General features: G+C 37.2%; 1 protein-coding gene across 6 annotated transcripts in view; it reads left to right on the top strand.

The window, feature by feature from the left end:
• znf385b (zinc finger protein 385B) overlaps positions 1-1,635 on the top strand; it is a 400,240-nt gene extending 398,605 nt beyond the window's left edge. For 5 of the 6 annotated variants that reach the window (XM_059966779.1, XM_059966780.1, XM_059966782.1 and 2 more), the window contains one exon: positions 330-1,635. In XM_059966779.1, the coding sequence (XP_059822762.1) occupies positions 330-545 (216 nt within the window). In that variant the 3' untranslated portion in view covers positions 546-1,635. The remainder of the gene's footprint in view (positions 1-329) is intronic. The other variant, XM_059966783.1, reaches the window with a different exon arrangement.
• Positions 1,636-24,503: the final 22,868 nt, after the last annotated feature.

The raw sequence follows: 24,503 nt of genomic DNA, 5'->3' as shown, positions 1-24,503 counted from the left end.
CCTGTTAAGTTACCGTTAGTGCAGATTAACAGTAGGGAAAGTCAAAGGGGATTTGCCAGGTATATATGAGAAAGAATAAGTTGAAGAGGTACAGAGAAGTAAGGAGAAGGTGGATAATATTAATGGGATTTCTCTTCAGGAATCCAGTGTGGACCCAACAGACAAAATGGCTTCATTCTGCATCATTAGGCGATATGATTATCTGCGTCTGTTGGAGAAATGACATGCACTGATAAAATGTTTATAGCATAAGAAACAGCTTGCAATTGTATTCTGTCATGAGTGACCAATACTTAATAAAATATTTTCTTTTGTCTTTCTTATTTCAGGCTAAGATAGCATTTCAAAAGGATTTAATAAAACCACTGGCGCCTGGTTTCCTTTCAAATCCTTTTGCAGCTGCAGCTATGACCACTCCACTTTCTCTCCACCCCCGTCCTGCTACCTCGTTATTCCAGACGACCGCATTAACACCTGCCCTTTTGAGGCCAGCTCCTGGGCCCATCCGTGCATCACCTGGGTCAATTCTCTTTGCACCTTATTGATTCTTTGTAATCATGGGACAACAAGAGGCCAGCAGAGATGGGAAAACAAACAACTTTTCTTTCTTCCTTGTATTTGTCCATGCTGTGGAGCATACAGACTGACACCCAGGTCACAGGATCTCAGTGAACAGTTGCAATCTCAGTGCCAGTGTGATGTGATTTTTAATAAATTTACCAACACTGGCTTGTGAGTTCCAAGGGGACTTTTACGGAGTTGACCCTTACAATCTATAACTATTTTTATTTGGTTTGAGTCTGTCTGCAGATGGAATCCATCTACAAAAAATAAATAATTGATTTCTATTGCTGCAGACTTAACATCAAGAGTCTTCCTAATAAATAGAGATGTAAAAACTATTATTGATATAACTGAACATCTGGTACATAATGTAATGCATTATGTGTTAAATTGTGAATTCCTTATGAACTGCATCCGTAGTTTAAAACAACATTGTGATGTCAGGGATTGTGAAATGCTGTTACAGACGTGAACACAACACTGTTGTAATTTATATAGTGATAGAATTGTTTCAGGTCTGATTTAAAACTCTTAATAATAATTTATGTTTAGTTGCAGTGTAGTTGCTTGCAGATCTATACAAAACATTCTGCAAACTTTTATTTTTTAGCTTTTCTTCACTTCTTGTTTACATTTACCATCTCAGTAAATTCGTATCTTGCAGATAGCACAGCCTCATGAGATATAATTCAAATGAATATGTTTTCATTTTTGGTCTGTGATAAATTTGTTTTAATTTGTTTGGTAGCATTTTTGTCACTTTTGCTGCTAAATAATGTGAAAGATGTGTTTAAAGTACCAGCTCAATGTATTGCACAAATCATGATGATTCTCTAGCAGAAGTTTTTTAAAAAAAAAATTAGATTGTTTATTTTACACACTCAGAAAATTTCTTCTGATCTCTTAATTCTTCCATTGTTATGTTTAGCTGTAAAGCTGCTGCATTAATTTGTAGCACTTCAATGCAATAATGTACAGAAAGTAAATAATTTTAGAAGAAAAAAAACATAATTTTAAGCTTTACTTAACATGTTGCAATACTGTTTGCCTTGAAAATAAAGGCTATTGAGATATGCAGTGCATAAAGCAAAATGTTGGTGTTTCTATTTTTTGGAACTTTGGGGAAACTTGCATTTATGAGAAGTATCAATCGATTGTTTGTGAAATGTCCGAGTCAAAATGAAACCATCTCTGTACCATTTGAGAACAAATAATTTTCCCTATAAACCTATTCTTTGCAAATTATTCTATTATCTTACTCCTAGTTTTAATAATATTCCCCATCGTAAATATATTGATTGTTCAAACAGGAGATATTAATAATTAACTTTCTTTCTAAATCTTTTTATTAATATTAGTAATATGGACAGAATACAAATGATATATTGATAAAGAAATTACCAACATATAAATTCCATTACATATGAAAAAAAACATACATAATAGTTACAATATAAATGAGTTTACCAAAACATAAGCCATAAAATATATGTATAAACATAGTAAGTCTAAATATTTCATAATATATGATATAAAGAAAACAGAAAAAAGAAAAAAAATATAATGCCAAACTAGCTAATCTAATCTAATAACTAATATAGAAGAAAAAAGAAGCAAAAAAGAGAAAAAAAAGGGGGCTGTTAATAATATCTCACAAAAATAAGTATTCATCAATACCGTCACTTCCGGTCCTCTCAAAATCCATAAGCTAAAAGATGGGAAATCAAATGAACTTGGCACAGGGTCATATTACATCAAATGAAAATGTTGAATAAATGGTCTCCATAACTTTTCATATTTAATAGAAGTCTCAAAAGTACCACTTCTAATTTTTTTCTAAATTTAAACATAACATAGTTTGAGAGAACCAATTAAATAAAGTGGGAGGATTAATTTCTTTCCAATTCAACAATATAGATCTTATAGCCATCAGAGTTAGAAATGCAATCATTCAACGGGCAGAAGAAGATAAATGCAGTGAGTCTAAGATTGGTAAACCAAAAATTGCGGTAATAGGATGAGGTTGTAAATCGATATTCAAAACCGCAGAAATAATATCAAAAATATCTTTCCAATATTTCTCCAAAAATGAACAAGACCAAAACATATGAGTTAAAGATTCAATTTCAGAATGACATCTATCACAAATAGGACTAATATGAGAGTAAAAATGAGCTAATTTATCCTTGGACATATGGGCCCTATGTACGACCTTAAATTGTATTAGTGAATGTTTGGCACATAACGATGATGTATTAACTAATTGAAGAATTCTATCCCAATTCTCACTAGAAATACTAAGACTAAGCTCTCTTTCCCAATCCTTTTTAGTCTTATAAAGAGGCTCTGAACGTATCTTCATAATTATATTATAAAGTTTTGAAATAAGCCCTTTTTGAAAAGGGTCTAATTCAAATAAACTCTCCAAAATATCTGAAGGCACAAAATTTGGAAACGTAGAGAGTACAGAACTTTAAAAATGTCTAATCTGTAAATATCTAAAAAAATGAAATCTAGGCAAGTTATATTTGTTGGATAATTGCTCAAAAGACATGAAACAATTACCTAAAAATAAATCAGAAAATCTTAGTAATCCCTTAGTTTTCCAAGCCGAATAAGCTTGATCTATAATGGAAGGGTGAAAAAAACAATTAGATACAATAGGACTATTTAAATCGAATTGAGTCAACCCAAAAAATCTCCGAAATTGAAACCATATACGCAAAGTATGTTTAACTATCGGGTTGTCAATTCGTTTCGACAATTTAGAAAGAGCAAAAGGGAGAGAAGTCCCTAAAATAGAACCCAGAGCATAAGCTGATACCGATTTAGTTTCTAAACTCACCCAACAAGGGCCAAAAGATCCACCCCCATCTTTCAACCAACATAACAAATATCTAATATTAACTGTCCAATAGTAAAATCTGAAATTAGGTAAAGCTAACCCGCCTTCCTTTTTTGTCTTCTGTAAATATGTTTTACCTAACCTGGGATTTTTATTCTGCCATATATATGAAGAAATTTTAGAGTCAACATTAGTAAAAAAAAGATTTCAGGATAAAAATTGGTATCGCTTGAAAAATATATAAAAACTTAGGTAAAATAACCATCTTAATAGCATTAATCCTACCTATTAGGGATAAAGATAAAGGTGACCACTTAGTAAACAAATCTTTAATCTGATCAATTAAGGGTAAAAAATTAAATCTAAATAAATCTTTATGGTTTTTTGTGATTTTGATCCCTAAATAAGTAAAAGAGTCATTAACTAATTTAAAAGGTAAATTTCCATAAATTGGGACCCATTTATTCAAAGGAAACAATTCACTTTTATTAAGATTTAACTTATACCCAGAAAACTCACTAAATTGAGCCAATAATGATAAAACTGCTGGAATGGATTTCTCCGGGTTAGAAATGAATAGTAATAAATCATCTGCATACAAAGATAACTTATGAATATCTGTCCCACGATTAATACCCAAAATATCCTGTGATTGTCTGATGGCAATTGCCAAAGGTTCAAAGGCAATGTTAAATAGTAATGGACTAAGAGAACATCCTTGTCTAGTGCCCCGAAATAAGCGAAAAAAGGGAGATCTTTGATTATTGGTAAACACTGAGGCTACTGGAGTATGATAAATCAATTTAATCCATGATATAAATATCGGACTAAAATTAAACTTCTCCAACACATTAAATAAGTAAGGCCATTCAACTCTATCAAATGCTTTCTCCGCATCTAATGAAATCACGCATTCTGAAGTGTCATGTGAGGGAGTATAAACAATATTCAACAATCTCCTAATGTTAAAAAAAGAATAACGATTTTTAATAAAACCAGTTTGATCATCTGAAATAATTTTGGGTAATACCTTCTCCAATCTAGATGCCAGTAACTTGGAAAAAATCTTGGAGTCTACATTCAATAAAGATATAGGTCTATAAGAAGCACAGTTAGTAGGGTCTTTATCTTTCTTCAATATTAAAGAAATGGAAGCTCTATAAAAAGATTGTGGCAAATTCCCCAATCTAATGGCTTCCTCAAAAACCTTACCTAACCAAGGGGAAAGAGTAGCGGAAAAAAATTTTTAAAATTCAACTGTATAACCATCTGGACCCGGTGCTTTCCCAGAATTCATTGAGGAAATAGCCCCCTTAATTTCTACATCCGTAATAGGAGTATCCAATATCAAAAGATCATCAGATGATAATCTTGGAAAATTTAATTTCCCAAGAAAATCAGACATGGTATTATGATCTTGAGGAAATTCAGATTGATACAGGGAGGTATAGAAGTCTTGAAATGCTTTATTTATCTCATCATGATTAATTGTCAGATTCCCATTCTGCTGACCAATCTTAGTGATTTGACATTTAACCAAAGCATTCTTCAATTGACTAGCTAACAGTTTACCAGATTTATCACTATGTATGTAAAAATCAGATTTAGATTTCATTAATTGATTTTCAATCGAGGATGTAAGTAATAAACTATGTTCCATTTGAAGTTCAACCCTTTGTTTGTAAAGCTCCTTACTAGGAGTAATCGAATATTTCTTATTAATCTCTTTAATTTTATCAACCAATAAGAGAACTTCCATCTTAGTACGTTTCCTCAAACCAACAGAATAAGAAATAATCTGTCCATGTATATACACTTTAAAAGTGTCCCAAAGTGTTCCGCAGGAAATATCATCTGTAGAATTAGTTGAAAAGAAGAAGTCAATCTGCTCCTCCATAAATTTTATAAAGTCAGAGTCTTGCAACAAGGTAGAGACAAATCGCCATTGTCTAGCATTAGAAGCTGTATCCGTAAATTTCATAGAAAGTAATAATGGAGCATGATCAGAGATAGCTATAATATCATAGTTACAACCGATTACCAATGGAATAAAACAAGAGTCTACAAAAAAATAATCAATTCTCGAATAAGAGTGATAAACATGTGAGAAAAAAGAAAACTCTTTGTCATTAGGATGCCGGAATCTCCAAATATCAAAAACTCCATTGTCAGTCAAAAAAGAGTTAATACAAGTGGCCGACTTATTAGGTAAAGTCTGAATAGATAAAGATTTATCCATCAGAGGATTTAAACAACAATTAAAGTCACCATCCATTATTAACTTATAATCGTTTAGATTGGGTAAAGAGGTAAATAAAGACTTAAAAAAGTCAGGACAATCCACATTTGGAGCGTAAACATTAACCAAAGCAACCTTTTTATTACAAAGTAAACCCGTAATTAACAAAAATCTGCCATTCGGATCTGAAAAAATATCATGTTGAACAAATGAAATAGAGAAGTCAATAAAAATTGAAACTCCTTTTACTTTAGCATTCGAATTTGCGTGATACTGTTGACCCCGCCAAAATCTAAAAAAACGAAATTTGTCCTCCTTCCTCACATGAGTTTCTTGTACAAAAATGATATGAGCATTAAGTCTTTGGAATACTTTGAAAATCTTCTTTCGTTTAATTGGATGATTTAAACCATTAGTATTCCAAGACACAAAATTAATGGTCTGAGCCATAATTCTAAAATCAACCCTTTGGTATAGAAAGAGTTAACCAACTTATAAACTCATGCACCCGGAAGAGGAACAAAAGTAAAGAGAAGACCCAGAAGTGACAACAACACAGACATATTTGAAGTTCAAAAACAGCCCAAATAAAAAAACTAACACAAACTGGTACAAAAAAAAATAGAATTAGAAAACAGACCATCCCCCCACCCCCAAGAAAAAGAGAAAAAGCCAAAATATGACTTAAAAAGGGAAAAAATAAGACTAATCCTACCCCCATGTCAGCTGAAGAACACTCCATATATAAAGGATATATATAAAAGAATCACCCCAACTTTAAAAATTAAAATCGCTATAATAAAAACCATATTTCTAAGTATAGTTAGTTGTAAAAAGAATAAAAATATAATCACTAAAAAAAATTATAAATCGGGCTCTAGCCCAGACAAAACAAAAAATATTTAAGCTATGATAAGCAATGGATTGTAGGAAAAAGGTGAAAAAAATAAAAACATAACGCCATCTTAAGCAAAACCAAAAATCTTTTTCAAAAAACCATTCAAAGAATTCAAAGAAAAATTCACCTTCAAAAAATTAAAAATATACCTTCGAAGGAACAAAGTTAATGGACAAGTATGTAGTTAAATGATTAAAGTATATAAGGCAAAACAATTAATATGACGAAAACACACGTTAACTTAAGTATAAAGTATAGGATGAACCTACACCAATAACCAGATTTTAATTCTGGTTTAAGAGATCGAGAACCATCTTACACGATCAGAATCATTCATTTATTAGAGACTGGTGTCTGTAGCAGTAGGGAAGTTCTCCTCCAGAAATTTTCTCACTTCTGAAGTTGAAGTGAAAACTTGTTGTGGAGCATTCGACGGAGAGATTCGAAGCTTCGCAGGGTATAGAAGCGCAGGTTTCAGATTTTTCTCATAACATTCATCCATCAACGGTTTAAAAAGAAGCCTTTTTAAAAGGTCAGGACTAAAGTCTTCTACCAGGCAGAAGCAAAATTCTTTGAATTTAATCATTCCTGCTCGACGAGCTGCTCTTATAAGTTGTTCTTTGTCATGTACATAATGGAACCGGACAATTACCACCGAAGGTTTGTCTTAATAATTAACTAAATACCAACAACCTATGGAAGTTTGCCATTGCCATTGTAATTGCAAATCGATTGCCTTAGCTTTGATATTTTGTTCCCTTAGTAGTAATATGTGCTGGACCCTGAATGTTAATTATAGCTCATGAACATGAAGATTAAGCATTACATTTTATTTTCCTAAACCTCCATTCTTCCAAATGTATAAAGACATTAATAGATAGCAACAGCTCACCTGGTCAATCCCATCACATTTTTTCAAGAAGGTTAGTAATATGATAATAACATCTTAAATTAAGGATGTACTGGTTCTACAATCACAACAGTGGGATACATAGAAATTAACTGAATTATTAATCAGTTTTTTGAGATATGTTTTTTTACAAGTCATTCAAGTTTCTTTCTTACATAACTGTCTAATTTCTTTTACCTCCATGCATCTCTTTTCAAAACAAAAAGCTAAAAGGGTTCAACAAGTCTTCAAGCTTCAGGATTATGCAGAATTCAGAATAGCTTTGTAATATTGCTTATGCATTTCAACCAGACTGTCCCAAACTTCATCTGCCAGCATCTCCAGAGAGAAAATCTTCATATACAGTATTTTATCTTAAAGGGCTTTAAAAACCTGTGTAAAAAACCATACAAAGTCAGTAACAGTTGTCAGCTGCAGTTATCAAAAGCTGACATATTATCTGTTAAGGGTTCACATTTGGCACAAAATTCAATCTTCAAATCATCTTGTTACTATCGATCTTTTCTGCTGTCCTTCATACCCTCCAGCTATTGTATCTCAGTAAATTCACATTTTGGTTCAAGATTTATGGGTTTGCTGCAACTTACCTCAACTGTTTCCTTCATCTTAGTAACACATGGTCAGTTAACTTTCTGACAGGAACTTACGAATGGTTCACTGTTTTAAATACAACCTGTGTCCAGTAAAATTCATGCTTTGACTATCCTTTTTATTGGTTTTGAAAATACTACCCATTAAAAATCTCTGCCAATAAAACTGCCCAACCCTTCTGTCTGAATGAATCACATTTGAGAATTTTTTTTCCAAATTGGCATTCTTTTGCAGGCTGTTTTAAAGGATGCCTTGTGTTTGGCACCAGTCTATATGGGTGGGCATGCAGAATCGGTTGCAAGCTGGTATGAATAGTATTGATTATATTGGAAGTTTAATAGTAACCTGTAAATAAATGCTGCTCAAGCAAATATCCAGGCGCAAGATGCTATGAGTAATCAATGGCTTCTTCAAAAAACAATGTGTAAGAAATGGTACTGAAAACCTGTGAAAAGGCTTTTCTGTGATGTTATTTGCATGAGTACTCTTTGGAATACTGACATTTTATCCATGCAGGGGCAGCCACAGCCTCAATGTTAGCTGGATCCGTGCACCCAGCATGTCTTCAATGACAAGTTTGTATTTTTTTAAATTACTTAAAGAAACCTGAATACAGCACCCTAATTGAACTAGTTTTTATATTTTAAGCCACTTTCAGTATTTTAAAATGAACTACTCAGTCTTTGGTCCTTTCTCCATTTTGACATTTTTTTTGTTTCCATTTCATCCTTGTGGACTAATTCCAGTTTCCCAACAACACACAAATCATGTTTATTCTGCAATTAAAGCCAAACATTGATTCACTAGACTAGAGCAAAGTCACCGAAGTGAAAGAGAGGGTACAGCATTTGTTCATCAGCTATTTACAGGTATGGTTTTAAATTTAGGGGCTAACCTTCATTCATAAGGCTAGCACTGTGTTATAAATTACGTATGCAAAATACTTTGATAAGGTGAATGGAAAAAGACTGTTTCTTCTGCTGAGGTGCTGTGTTCAAAAATATTAATTTAAATTTGTTTTGGAAATAAGCCTTGAATGTTTTTGGGCAGGGAAGGGGAAGGACTGATGGGTTTGGGTGTCTCCTCATATGTTGAAACCAAGGGCTCCTTGATGTTGGACCAAAGGCTTCATTTTAGCATTCGGATGCAGAGATGCCCAAATGTTGGCAGCAGTTAGTACCACATTAGCCGTCAACTATGTACGTCTGATCTTCTGATTTATGATTGTATTCTAAAATTTGGTTTATGTGTTGGGTTCAAGGATCTGGTCCAATGTCAACATTTAGCAGAGGAAAGGAAGGGTGATTGACGAGGGTAGGGGATGAAGTGCGGTTTGTATGTGACAACAATTAGAAAGATTAATTTGACCCATTAACTTAGTTTCTTTCTCTGCAGATGCTGCCTGCCTGCAGGGTATTTCCAACATTCTCCATTACATCTTAGATTTCTAGTATCCACAGTGATGGGGCATTAATTCCCTGACATAGAAATGAAAGAGATCCTGAGTTTGCTTTAGCTGTGGATAAAGGACTCCTCGTGCTTCCCCCTACTATATCTGGTGGACGTGTCCTTTTGGTCAAAAGTTGGTACATGCTTCCTACTTATCAAATGGGCAGTTAAGTAATCCGGATTCTACCCTATAAGCCTCTACTGACAGACAGATTTCTCAACTAATAAAGACAGCAAAACTTTGGATTTTGCCTGTGTGAAAAACTGGCATTGCGATCCTTTTGTTAATTATTATCTGTAACTAATTGTGGGATGATACCACTTCATGAATTAGTTTCTTTGTGTTGTTACACTATTTGAGGCAACCCTTCAACAAAATGAAGCTTCATAGAAATAGTCACAATAAATAGCGAAACTTAGTTCCATCTGTTGAAATGCAGCTGAACTATTCTACTGCAATTTCTTGAACTTGTAGATCTGATAAATTGTCACAGGTGGTGATGGCTGGTCCAGTGCTACATCAGTAATGTTTAGTAGTTTAGTTAAAATAACAGAGGGCTTATTCAAATTAATGTTCTGTGAAGAATCTTTAGATTTTCAGCACAAAGGGTTGTTATGCCTGTCACACCTGTGCTGGTACTAAACTCATTGGCAGCTGATTAATCTCGTTATTCATTTCCTATGTCTTCCTTTTCACAACTTATCCAGATGCTCAATAGGTATCTGAATAAGCCAGATCTTTAATGATTTTTATCTAAATAAGGACTCATTTCTGATCTAACAATTTAATAAAGAGGAGTAGCTGAGTCATCAAATCATGTCTCTAACACCTGTCTCCTTGCCACTGCTTCTATGCTGTGCTTGTGTTTGAAAGGGTTGTGTCTGGCCTTCCATGTCAAATTGCAAAGTCAATTTATTATCAAAATACATATACATCACCAGGTAAAACCCTGAGATTTATTTATTTGTGGGCATACTCAATAAGTTCAATTATCATAATAGAATCAATGAAAGACCACACCCACAAAGGCAGATAAGTGTGCAAAAGGCAACAAAGAATACAAATACAATAAGTAATAAATAATAAATTAGCAATAAATAGAACAATGCAGCTATAAAGAAGGCAAGACTGTGGCTATATTTTATTAGGAGTTTGAGGAGATTTGATTTGTCAACTGAAACACTCAAACTTTGACAGATGTACCGTGGAGAACGTTCTGATAGGCTGTATAACTGTCTGGTACGGGGGGAGGGGTGCTACCTCACAGGACTGAAAGAAACTACAGTAAGTTGTAAAATTAGTCAGCTCCCTCTTCGGTACCAGCCTCACTAGTATCAAAGATATCTTGAAGGAGCAGTGCCTCAGAAAGGCAATATCCATTATTATGGACCCCCATCACCCGGGGCATGCCCTCTTCTCACTGTTACCATCAGGAAGGAGGTTCAGAAGCCTGAAGGCACACACTCAGTGATTCGGGAACAGCTTCTTCCCCTCTGCCATCTGATTCCTAAATGGACATTGAACCCATGAACACTACCTCACTTTTTTAAAGTATACTTTATTTCTGTTTTTGCACTGCGATGGTGCTCTGTGTAGATGTGCTCAGTGGTGGGGAGGTCTTTACCCATATTGGACTGGCTTTCCCTAGCACTTGAACCACAGGTTGTAAAACAGCCGGCAACAGGGTAGAAAAGATCATAGTGGATTCTGTCCACTCTCACATTCTAATTCAAGTAAACTGTCCAGACAGACAGTCCGCTTAGTCTAATCATTTAGTTACGTAAACGAACTTTAAAGTTTTGTCCTTCTCAACTAAGAAGCTTTAGCTTCTCTTGCACATCATGGTAACCGAAGAATCTTAAACTTTCTTTTGTATAGGAGGCCTTCTCTGACATCCACTGACAGCAGCATTTGTAAGTTGGAACACTAAGGCAAAGCTGGATCAAAGCCCTAGGTGAGAAAGGATGAAGCCCTGTAAGTCAAAGAGCACCCACGGTGTTTGCTTGGTGGTCATATACATTCACGTCAAAGGCAAGTCAGGCAGCATCTAAGGAAATGAATAAATAGTCAATGTTTCGGGCTGAGATCCTTCATCAATCCTGGCCCAAAGCGTCGACTGTTTATTCATTTCCATCGATACTGCCTGACCTGCTGAATTCCTTCAACATTTTATGTGTGTTGCTCAGGGCTTCCAGCATCTGCTGAATCTCTTCTGTGTACCTACACACTGTGCTGAGTGCACAATTTTGATCATGAGCTCGCTGTTGCAAACTTTAGTCGACCAAGAGAAGGGGCAAAACCAAACCATGAAAATTTCTAGGACCTGGTTCTCATGGTCAGCAATCTGGAAAATGCCAGTAAATGAGCTGTAGTTGCAAGGTAGAAATTGAAGCCCAGTGTGGTTCCGGGTAGCAGATGGTGGTAGCTTGCTGGAGAAAGGCTCCTTGTGCGAGTAGATTAATGGAGCTTCAGTCAGTGATGATGAAGAAGACTGGAGGGTATAAGGATTGTTGTGGATGGTAGAAATGCCTACAGGAGAGGTAAAAAGCCTAATCTGAGTCACATTCCAATCTGAGGGAGCACTATTACAACCTAACTGTTCTGGAAATCCTCAGCAATGGACACTTTGGGAATGTCTGCTAACTTGTCTGGGAATACTCAAAATGAGAACGTGTCCAATGTGGAAAGAGACACACACAATGATTCATGACAAAAAGTGCAGGACTCAATTATGAGAGAGACAATGATTAGTCCCTCAACTGGTTGGACTCATGATCACCCAAAAAATATTTATTTTCAAATATGCAGCCTGAAGAAAAAAATAACACTAATTCATCTTGGCTGGTTGATATTTCCTATTTTGTATTTACTTAAGCAGGCAATGATGTTGACATTGAATCTGATTTCACAACCATTTTATGGCATTGATGATGGAGCATAAAACCAAAATATAATGTGTTATTTTTCCAATCAAAATGAAAATAAAATCAATTCTTCAAAAATAAATACTTCCCTTGAACTAGTTCAATGATTTCTCTGAAGGCAGTGTAAAAAAGACCCTCCATTTTATGGGATTGCCTGAATTTAACGGCATAACTAATGATATTTTCCAACATGACTGTGGGCAACCTCAAGATTTCTACACAAGGACAGAAGTCCCAAAGATCTGGCATCAGAATTGCTTCCCAGTTCATTTCAGTGGAAAGAAACTGTTGAGAGGTACAGACTTAAATTATAGTTATTTAGATCTCATAAGTTTTATGGGCATCCTAACTGTAGGATCTTTTGAAATATTTTAAGTTTGTATGTGGTTTAGACATATTCAGAAACATTTACATATTAAAGTTCGTAACAGTTTTGACAATTCCAGCTGTAGGCTGTAGTTTACCTGGATTTCAGCTTTCAGTTTGTCATTGGCAGGACCTTCCCTGCCTCTACTCCACCCATCCTGTTACCAATGCCCTGCCAGTCACCAAACATCATCCAAATTTCCTACAACTGAATGCCTACCTCTCCTCACCACCAACCACCAGCCCATCACTGACCACCACCACCTTTCCTGTCACCAATTGCCATCCCCATCGCCACCATAAAACCACAAGACATAGGAGCAGAATTAGACTATTTGGCCCATTGAGTCTGCTCCACCATTTCCTCATGGCTGATCTATTTCCCTCTCAGACCCAATCTCCCCATATCCCTTCATGACTAATCCCCCGACAAATCAAGAATTTATCAACCTCTGCCTTAAAAATACATAAAGACTTTGGCTTCCACAGCCACCTGCGGCAATGAATTCCATAGATTCGCCAGTCTCTCGCTGAGGAAATTCTTCCACATCTCTTGTTCTAAATGGACATCCCTGTATTCTGAGGCTGTGTTCTCTGGTTTTAGACTCTCCCACCATACAAAGGATTCTCTCCACATCCACTCTATCAAGGCCTTTCAACTTTTATTAAACTTCAATGAGATCCCCCCCCCCATTCTTCCAAATTTTAGTGAGCACAGGCCCAGAGCCAGCAAATGTACCTCATACGATAAGCCTTTCACTCTCAGAATCATTTTCATAAACCTCCTTTGAACCCTCTCCAATGTCCACACATGCTTTCTAAGGTAAGGGGTCCAAAACTGCACACAATACTCCAAGTGAGGCCTCACCAGTGCTTTATAAAGCCTTGACATTACATCTTTGCTTTTGTATTCTAGCCATCTTCCCACCCCACCACCAATAAGTACCCACTCCTTCCTAATTCTAACCCCCTTCTCCCATCCATTCCACTTCCCCTCTCCCCACACACCACACAAATTCTTGATAAGAGCAATAGAATTTAGTTAATACAGTCTTTCAGATGAGGCTTTCCACTGATTGCAAATTCTAAGCCCACATATTTCCATTTATTATATTGGTTGCAAATATGCAGTATGTAAGTTTAATCAATATTGAGGGAAATATTTTGACTTTTTAAATTTTAGTATATTAACTATTAAGAAATTATCAAAGCTTATTTGTATAATTACAAGAAGTTATATGAAAGTGAATTCAAGACAACTTCAGAGTGTGTTGCTTCAGGGGGCCCTCACATCAGAGTGGATCAGGAAACAATTGGATCGTTGTTGGTGGTGTACTTAAGCAGTATTGTAATGAAGGTCTGAGTGAATAAGGGTGAGCAGAGAATCTATGAAGACTTTAGTAAATAGGGGAAGAAATCCAAAACAAAGACCAGAATAATGCTTCAGATATTACCAGCAAATCAAAAGGGGAAAGTAATGAAGAAATAGATATATTAAAAAAACACATTGTTGAAGAGTTTTCTGCAAAGTCTGCCTTAACTAAATCCAGAATCATTGTAGCAAGTTCGATTTCCAAAATAGTGGTAGATCATGTTCAAGTTGGTAATAAAATTTAGGTAACAAATTAGAAGTTTGCTAGCACTCATAGCATCACTGAGTTGAATGTTATGTTTGAAATTGAGAAAGAGAAGCCAGCTACAGTGATCCTGGATTTTGTACCGGCTTCATTTCCTTGCAGGAATCAGATCTTATTGAGAATTTACTGGTGGAGGAACTGTTTAGAACTCTCTTCAGTGAATGGTTATTTGTGCAAAGTTTAATTTTAAAGGTTTTTGTTATCTAAATGTATTAAGGAATATAAGATATGGATTTAGGTCATGAATCAGCCAAGATATCATTGAACAGTAGAGCTGACCTCAGGGATGAAATGACCTACTCCTGTTTCTGTATTCTAATGAAAGAAACTGAATAATGCAACACAAACACACTCAAGAATAATAAAAAGAGGGAAACAAAAGGAAGAAGATAAACAGCTAAAATATTGTACATTTATTCACGATTTAAAGCAACAATGCAAAGAAAGAAAATAGGATGATAAGCATTTTGGACCGCACAGGAATGTATTAACATTTATATTGTTTCTGGAATGTAGTAGTCTTACATTTATATTAGGGAACATAAGGTTTCATGAGCAGTGAATCAAATTGCATATGCCAAGTATGAACATATCAAAGCCAGAAATTTAATTTCATCTAAAATTTTGCTCTTCATATTCCAAAGTGGACAATGTTAATCAATTTAAAACTTTTCATCTTTTTAAAAAATTCCCTCCATGGTCTCACTCCTTCCTATCTTCGACTCTAAAGGTTCCTTTTGATCTCCACCCCGCTCCAATTACAAATTCTGGTGCATCCTGACAATCATTGCTTCACCTCACCATGTCTTCAGCTGTCAATCCTTATTTGCAATACTTCCTGTGAAACTTACAGCCTCTTCACTCTCCTCAAACTCACAGCTTTTATCATATTGCTGACCATCCCTGTCTCAACAAATCCTCATGTCATATGTCACTTATTTCTGTGGTAACTTAGCATGTTTTATCGTCCTAAATAAATGTTCATCAACATTGTTGAATTACTGAAAATAATTGAAATAAACCAGGAGAAACACTGATTAAGACTAACAAAAATGTAAATGAGAGAAATTAGTGATGGATAGCTAAGGCATTGGGATGCAAACATGAAAAAAAGGAACAAGATCGTGTGTAACCTACGAGCAGACAAGATAATTTCATTGCTTCACTTTTCTCATCCCCTGGTTTCAAACAATCTTTATTTCATCTTTTTATTTGCCAAGTGCTTCCCAGTTTTGTGGAAGTCTTGGTTTTGACATCATTTTTTAGGCATCGTTTCCGAATGCTTTTGTATCTAATACAGGCTGAGCACTTCTTATCCAAAGTTTCAAAATCCAAAACTGTTCGAGATCCAGAAATTTTTTGGACATCACAAATGAAAATTCCACAAGGCTTTGGGAAAGTTCCCAGGTGAAGCACAGGTTTCAGCACACCATAGATGTCACAAATGTAATAAGACCATAAGACATTGGAGAAGAATTAGGCCATTTGACCCATCAAGTCTGCTCCACCATTCAATCATGGCTGATTTGTCTTTCCCTTCCTCAGCCCCACTCCCCAGCCTTCTTCCCGTAACCTTTGATGCCATGTCCAATCAAGAACCTATCAAGTTCTGCCTTAAATACACCCAACGACCCGGCCTCTACAGCTGCCTGCAATAATAAGTTCCACAAATACACCACCCTTTGGCTAAAGAAACTTCTCCACATCTCTGTTTTGAAAGGGCGCCTCTCAATCTCGAGGCTGTGCCCTCTTGTCCTAGACTCCCCCACAATGGGAAACATCCTTTCCACATCTACTCTGTCTAGGCCTTTTAACATTTGAAAGGTTTCAATGAGATCACCCCCCATCCTTCTAAATTCCAGTGAATACAGATTCAGAACTATCAAGCGTCCCTTGTATGATAACCCTTTCATTCCCGGAATCATCCTTGTCAACCTCTGAGCCCTCTCCAATGCCAGCACATCTTTTTTTAGATGAGGAGCCCAAACTGTTCACAATACTCCAGGTGAGACCTCACCAGTGCCTTATAACGCCTCGGCATCACAACCCTGCTCTTGTATTCTAGACCACTTGAAATTAATGCTAACTTTGCATTTGCCTTCCTCACCACTGACTCTACCTGCAAGTTAACCTTTAGGTGTTCTGCGCAAGGGCTCCCAATTCATTTTGCATCTCAGGTTTTAGATTTTTGGCAATGAATTCCACAGATACACCAGCCTCTGACTAAAGGAATTCCTACTTATCTGTGTTCTAACTGGACATCCCTCATTCTGAGTTTGTGCCCTCTGGTCCTAGACTCACTCACAACAGGAAACATCCTCCCTACACCCATTCTGCTTTGGCCTTCCTATATTCGACAGGATTCAATGAGTCCCCTCCTCATTTTTCTAAACTCCATCAAGTATAGGCCCAAGGCCATCACACACTCGTCATATGTTAACACTTACATTCTGGGAATCATTCTTGTGAATCTCCTCTTGGAATGAATGCCAACATTGCATTTGACTTCCTTACCACTGACTCGTTAACCTGTAGGTAATCCTACACAAAGACTCCCACATCCCTTTGCACCTACAATATTTGAATTTGCTGCCCATTTAGAAAATAGTCCACACCATTCCTTTTACCAAAATACATGATCATACGCTTCCCTACACTATATTCCGTATTCCTCTTCTTTGCCCATTCTCCCAACTGTCCAAATTTTCTGCAAACTATCTACTTTCACAACACTACCTGCCTCTCGACCTATCTTCATATCGTCTGCAAACTTGGCCACAAAGCCATCAGTTCCATTATCCAAATCTTTGACATGTAATGTGAAGCATTTAAGAAGTGATAGCAACACTGACCCCTGCAGAACACCACTACTCACCAACAGCCAACCAGAATAGGCCCACTTCATTCCCACTCTTTGTTTCCTGCCAGTCAGCCAAACTCCTATCCATGCTAGTATCTTTCCTGTAATAACAGGGGTTCTTATCTTGTTATGTACTTACTTAGAACTTTAAAGTAGCCTCATAAAGTTGCCACATACAGCTGTGGAAGCCCGATCATTGAGGGTGTTTAAGGAGGAGATTGATAGATATGTAATTAGTCAGGGTATCAAGAGATATGGAGAAAAAGCCGGAAATTGGAACTAGATAGGAGAATAGGTTAGCTCATGGTGGAGTGGCGGAGCAGACTCAATGGGCCGAATGGCCTACCTCTGCTCCTTTGTCTTGTCTTGTGATCTTATATGCAGCCACTTGTCAAAAGCTTTCTGAAAATCCAAGTAAACATGCATTGACTCTCCTTTCCTCAAAGAATTCCAACAGATTTGTCAGGCTTGACTTTCTCTTAAGGAAACCATGTTGACTTTGGGCTGTTTTATCCTGTGCCTCCAAGTACCCCGAAACCGCATCTTAATAGTGAACTCCATCATCTTTCCAAACACTGAGGTCAGGCTCACTGGCTGATAATTTCCTTCCTTCTGTGCCACTGCCTTCTTAAAGAGCGGAATGACATTTGCAATTTTCGAGTTGTGCGAAACCATTCCAAAATCTAGTGATTCTTGAAAGATCATTACTAATGCCTCCACAATCTCTTCAGCTACCTCTTTCAGATGGGATATGGTCCATCTAGTCTAAGTGCCCTTATCTACCTTCAGACCTTTCAGATTCTCAAGCACCTTCTACTTATTAATAGCAACTACATTCACTTCTGCCCTCTAACTCAAATCTCTGGCATATTGCCTACGTCTTCCACTGTGAGTACTGATGCAAAAGACTTATTAAGTTCATCCGCCACTTCTTTGTCCCCCATTACTACCTCTCCATTATCATTTTCCAGCGATATGCAATCCACTCTTGGCTCTCTTTTACTATTTATATATTTGAAAAACTTTTGGCAGCCTCATTTATATTATTGGCTAGCTTCCCTTCATATGTCATCTTTTCTCTCCTTGTGGCTTTTTAGCTGCCTTCTGTTGGTTTTTAAAAGCTTCCCAATATTCTAACTTCCCGCTGATTTTTGCTCTATTGTATGCCCTATCTTTTATACTGTCTTTGACGTTCCTTGCCAGCCACAGTTTCCTCATTGTCCCTTTAAAATGCCTCTTCATCTTTGAGATATATCAATCCTGAGCCTTTCATATTGCCACCAGAAACTCCAGCCATTGCTGTTCTGCCATCATCCCTGATAGTGTCCTCTTGTAATCATCTTGAACCAGCTATTTCTCATGCTTTTGTCATTCTCTTTATTCCACTGCAATACTGATCATCTGACTTTATCTTCACCCTCACAAACTACAGGGTGAATTAACTCGTATTATGATCACTGTCTTTTAATGGTTACCTTACTTTAAGCTCCCTGATCAAATCTAGTTTATTGCACAACACCCAATCCAGAATTTCCTTTCCTCTAGAGGGCTCAACCACTGCCTGCACTAAAAATCCATCTCTTCGGCATTCTACAAATTCCTTCTCTTGGGATCTGGCACTAACCTGATCTTCCCAATCTACCTGCATATTCAAATCTCCCTGTACTATCATAACATTGTCCTTTTGACTGGTCTTTTCTATTTCTATCTAATGGTAGGTTGATTCAGAAGATAAGGATGCATGGGATCTGGGGTAAATTACAAAACTGGTTTCTGAACTGGCTTGCCTGAAGCAGACAGAAGGTAGGAGTGAATAGCTGTTAATCTGGCTGGAGGTCTGTGACCGGTGGTGTCCTGCAAGAATCAACACTGGGACCTCTGTTGTTTGTGATATATGCCAATGGTATATGAAAATATAGATTGGTCAATTAGCTAGTTTGTGGATTACCAAGATTGGTGGAGTTGTAGGTAGTGTAAAAGACTATCACAGAATATAGCATTTTTTTAATCTAACAATTACAGATATGGGCACAGAAGTGGCAGATGAAGTTTAATTTGGGCAACTGTGAGGTGATTTCCACTTTGGGAGGCCAAATGAAAGGAAGAAGTTTACAGTTAATGGGAGACCCACTATTTATATTCAGGTACAGAGTGATTTTAGAGTATAGGTCCATAGTTTGCAGAAAGTTGCCACACAAGTAGGTAAGGTTTATGGAGAGATGCTGAGTATAAGAATAAGACAATCATGCTACAGCTACATAAAGCTTTGGTCAGACTGCATATGCAGTATTACATGCAGTTCTGGTTGCCCCATTATGGGAAGGAGGTTGAGGCTATGGAAATGGTGCAGACAAGATTTACCAGGATGCAGTCTGGATTAGAGAGTCTAGACTATAAGGAAAGGTTGGAAAAACTTGAGTGGTTCTCTTAGAGCTAACGTGAGATCTAATAGAGGTTTTTAGAATTATGAGAGGCATAGTTTCGGTAGACAGTCAGAAGCCTTTCCCTTAGGGTAGAATGTCAGACACCAATGGGCGCGTTTTTAAGGTTAGATGTTTAAAACCAATGTGAAGGACATGTTTTTTAAGAAAAGAGAGGTAAGTACCTGGATGGATTATCAGGGGTAGTACCAGATTCAGGTAGATTTACGGCATTTAAAAGGATTATACAGACACATGAATATGAAGGGAATGGAGGGATATGGCTGATACTGAGGGGGAGGATAATTAGTATAAATTGGCATCATGATAGACACAACATAGTGGGCTAAGTAGCTTGTCCTGTGCTGTCTCGCTATGTTATATAACTTAAGTCCCTCATTGAACTTGACATGGAAATGTACACCTCAGTTTTCTCTACACTTGCATACACTCACAAGGTCTATTCTAGATTATGCTACCCATCCATGTTGCTGCCTCTAAAATGTATTGCTTCTGACTGAAGGGAATTAAATTGGATCTGCCATCCATCCAGCCAATCTATTATATATATATCATTCCACAACAACTGAAGGCCAAAATAGCTAAGATAAAATGTCATACTTTCATTATTATACAAGGTCGTTCCACCATTCTGTGCTCATAAGGTTTTTAGCAGGAAAGACACATGGACAAAAACAAAAGCAGCTACAATTCTCTGTTACTTTGTTTATTTCTATGCCGTACTCTTCTAGGACAATTACTCTATGATCTGACATCACTGTCTGATACAACATATGTTTCCCATCCCTATTGTGCTTTGAGTAGTAACTACTATTATTGATGGGGTAAGTCTGAATCACATATAGACAAGACTGGGAAAGGTGGCAGATTTTATTTCTCTGAAGGTCATCAGTGAATCACATGGGACTTTACAACAAATCCAGTAGTTTTTCAATCAATACTACTAATATTCATTGTTGTCCCTTCGCCACTCTGACCGAAGCTCCTTCTAAGCTTAGCTGCTTTCAAAAACCAGTGAGTCTGACAGCTACTGTCATAAGTACATACACCGGTAACGATTACCATTCTGTTAAATTCATTTTAAAACATTACTAACAGACAAAGTAAAGACACTATTCTGGGCTGTGTTCTGGTCAATATTTTCAAGGTTTCTGCAGAATCTTACAGAGGGAAACTGAAGATTCAAAGATTCATAGCCGTACGGTGTGGAAATAGGCTCCTGAGCCCAAATCGTGCGTGGCGGCCAAAATGCGTATCTGCATAAATCTCACTTGCCTGCATATGGCTGGTATTCCTCTGCACCAACGTTTCCAGTAACTACCCCTCACTGAGGCAAAACACGCTCGCTTATCCCAACTGCTCTTCTGAAAGTAAGGGGCCATATTAACGTTCTTGCAGTCTTCTGACACCACAATCATTGCTAACAAACTTGCTAAAATCTCCATCAGGGCCCCAGACATCTCCTTTCTTGCTTGAAGGTTCCTACTGTTCATTCTATCTTCAGGAAAGGATTGAGACAAGACAATGACCTACAGATCAATTATTCAAACACTGGCACTTTGTGGAATACTGTTGGACATTCACCTGAATTATAAGTAAGTTCATTATAGTTTAAAAGCAAAAGATTATGCCCTACACATTTGCAATGAATTGAGCAGATCCTTGAGAGATAGCCAGTTGATGTTAAGATATTTTAGATGTTTGAATGCTATTTTTTTTCTCCAACTTAGTGCTTCACTATGCCTCTTCCTGATGATAACACCCTTGGAAATGGTTTTACCTTTGCTAAATAAGTATTCTAAACAAAAAGTTTAAAATCCAGTGTAAGTTTTATTGAAGTCCATATATGTCACCATACACAACACTGACATTCATTTTCTTGTGGACGTTCACAGAAAACAGAAGTAACCAGAGATCAACCAGAGTGCAGAAGACAACTAACCGTGCAAATGCAAATATAAATGAATGGCAAAAAATAACAAGAACATGAGATAATGAGGTAAAGAGTCCTTTAAAAGTGAGATCATTGGTTGTGGGAATGTTTCAATGATGAATGAGGGAAAGCCAAAGATGTTTCTCAGAGCAATTTAATTGAAGGCTTTTATAATTCTTCAGTAATGTTGTGTATGATGTATTGCAGTAATATTGAGGTTCTTTTTGATTTGTTGTATTGCTTTGAGTCTTTCTTTACTTTCTTTAAATTATGAAATAAATGTCTGTTAAATTATTCTATGTAAAACACCTTCTGTTGAAATATACTGGGTCTTGATGTAAAATCTTTAATGTTATTTTCAGTAAGAAGTTTTAAAATATAATTTTCTGAAACAAAAGTAATTCTTCTTCCTCTTTCTTAATCTGCTCTGGTAAGTACACACTGCTCTGGTAAGTACACCAGTCAGTTTAATCTACTGCATCAAATCTAGTGATTTTGTAAGGGATATTTTCCAAGTGACTGCTGATTGTCAGGGCATTAATTGTAAATGGTAAGCCATTAAAACAAAACACACACTTCAACATAATTTAGATAACTCATTTTAATCAAAATACAAGGGGTGATTGATAAATTCATGGCCTAAGGTAGAAGGAGTCAATTTTAGAAAAACTAGCACATTTATTTTTCAACATAGTCCTCTCCTACATTTACACACTTAGTCCAGTGGTCGTGGAGCATTCGGATCTTGAACCTCCAGAAATAACTCATCAGTTAATAACTCATCGGGGTGATTGATAGGTTTGTGGCCTAAGGTAGAAGGAGATGAGTTACTAACTTCAAACTTTCTGCATAATCACTCAAAGAGTTGAACTGCATGTGCATGTAACGAGAGCTGTATAACTCATCTCCTTCTATCTTAGGCCATGAACTTATCAATCACTGATCTGTGGATACTTTCTGGAGGTCCAAGATCCGTATGCTCCACGACCGCTGGACTGAGTGTGTAAATGTAGGAGGGGACTATGTTGAAAAATAAATATGCTAGGTTTTCTAAAATTGACTCCTTCTACCTTAGGCCATGAACATATCAATCACCCCTTGTAGTCTCAGAATAATGTGAAAAGATGTGTGCGTGTGTTGGCCCAGAGAAAGAAAGTGAAATAAGCACCTGTAGACAGATGCAGAGCATTACAATGTGTGATTGCATGTGCAATGAATGCTGGCTGAGGCACCAGTTTCAATGTCAGTGCCTTGAATTTCAATCTCCAGTTTATTGGTAAGTCATTACATTGTGCACTGAGTTGTGACAGAACTGTCGCTGGAGATGCAACCCGGGAGGAAGATGTGACAGACAGTATCTCCTCTTGTACAGACTGAAACAAGACAATGTTATTGCCAAAACAATTCCTTTTCAATAATCCTTCTAATAATAACCATTTGAAACAAATCTATTGGCTGTTGCATGATCACATGCAGGCATTAGAATCTCTTTAATTGTGAAAATCAAAATGGATTATTGAACCATTCTTGTTATTTTCTGTATAAACTGTGATGATTGGATGCAGAGTATATTAAAAATAAATTATCTTAATGAAAATATTTTGTCATGATTTTCTTTGCTTTCTGCCACAAAATCGGGTTTACCATTGGAACTTCTGGAGTTGAGCCAGAATCTTCGGGAGCCGCAGTGGGAGAATGAGAGTGGTATGTTGCTGCTTTCTCCCAGGGCAACAGACTTTCCACTTGTTTCCTGCCCCTCACACTCTCAGACTGCCATGGAAACAGGCTACTCATTACAGACTGCATACAGGCCCAAGCTCTTGGAAATGCCCACCATCTGTGAACATTCTCTGAATCCAGACCCACTGTGGTGAACTACATATACCTGTCTGGACACTCCCCCTGCTGACTGCTCCTGTGGCTCCTCCCACAGACCGTGGCTCCTCCCACAGACCCTGGTATAAAGGCGATTGAGGCCTGAGCCCGGCCCTCAGTCTCCAGGATGTAGTATGGTGGTCAGCTACTGCTTGTTCTTTCTTCCAGTCAATAAAAGCCGATATCTTGCCTTCAAGTCTCAGAGAGAGTTATTGATGGTGCATCACCCACCAAAGCTTCTGAGGAAACATCTGCTAAGAATACTTAACAAACTTTTCAGCAGAACAGATTGGCTGTCAAGGAAGATCCCAGTTCAAAATCAGAGGATGGTTACCACACAGGAGGCAGGCTCTTGGCCTGTTGAATCGCTACTGGCTCCAGATGAGAGCAGTTCAACTGGCCCCAATTCTCAGCCACTCACACTCCGCACCCAGTGCTGACCCCCACCAACGATCTCAAACGCTGCAATTTTATTTCCTTCAAGATTGCAAGTTTATTTGTCACATGAATATCAAAATGCACTGTGTGCGTTAACAATCAACACCCTTGAGGGTGTGCTGGGGGAACACACCCATTGTGCACTCCCACAACGCACAGCAGAACAACACAGAACACAACAAGCAACCAAATAGCAACAGCCCAGCAAACCCCATTCCTCCCTCCTCCACACACATACACAATCCTCTAACTCCAAGACAGGCCATTTTTTTTGGACTCCAGCTCCATTTTTTTGGACATGGATTCAGATTCAGACACACAGCCACAGGGCCTTCAACTACCCCAGCGGACTCGCAGAGATTCATAGACCTGGGGCTCTGGCCAACAAACCTCGACTTCTGGACTTTTGGTGCCGAAGGTTGAGAGCCTCGGGCCCAAAAACCACACCACGAACTCCAGACTCATGGATAATTGAATCATAGAACTATAGAACATTACAGCCCAGAAACAGGCCTTTTGGCCCGTCTTGGTT

This window comes from Hypanus sabinus, chromosome 4 (genome assembly GCF_030144855.1).
Source record: "Hypanus sabinus isolate sHypSab1 chromosome 4, sHypSab1.hap1, whole genome shotgun sequence".
Lineage (NCBI taxonomy): Eukaryota > Metazoa > Chordata > Chondrichthyes > Myliobatiformes > Dasyatidae > Hypanus > Hypanus sabinus.
This window is presented reverse-complemented; position numbering and strand designations above follow the sequence as displayed.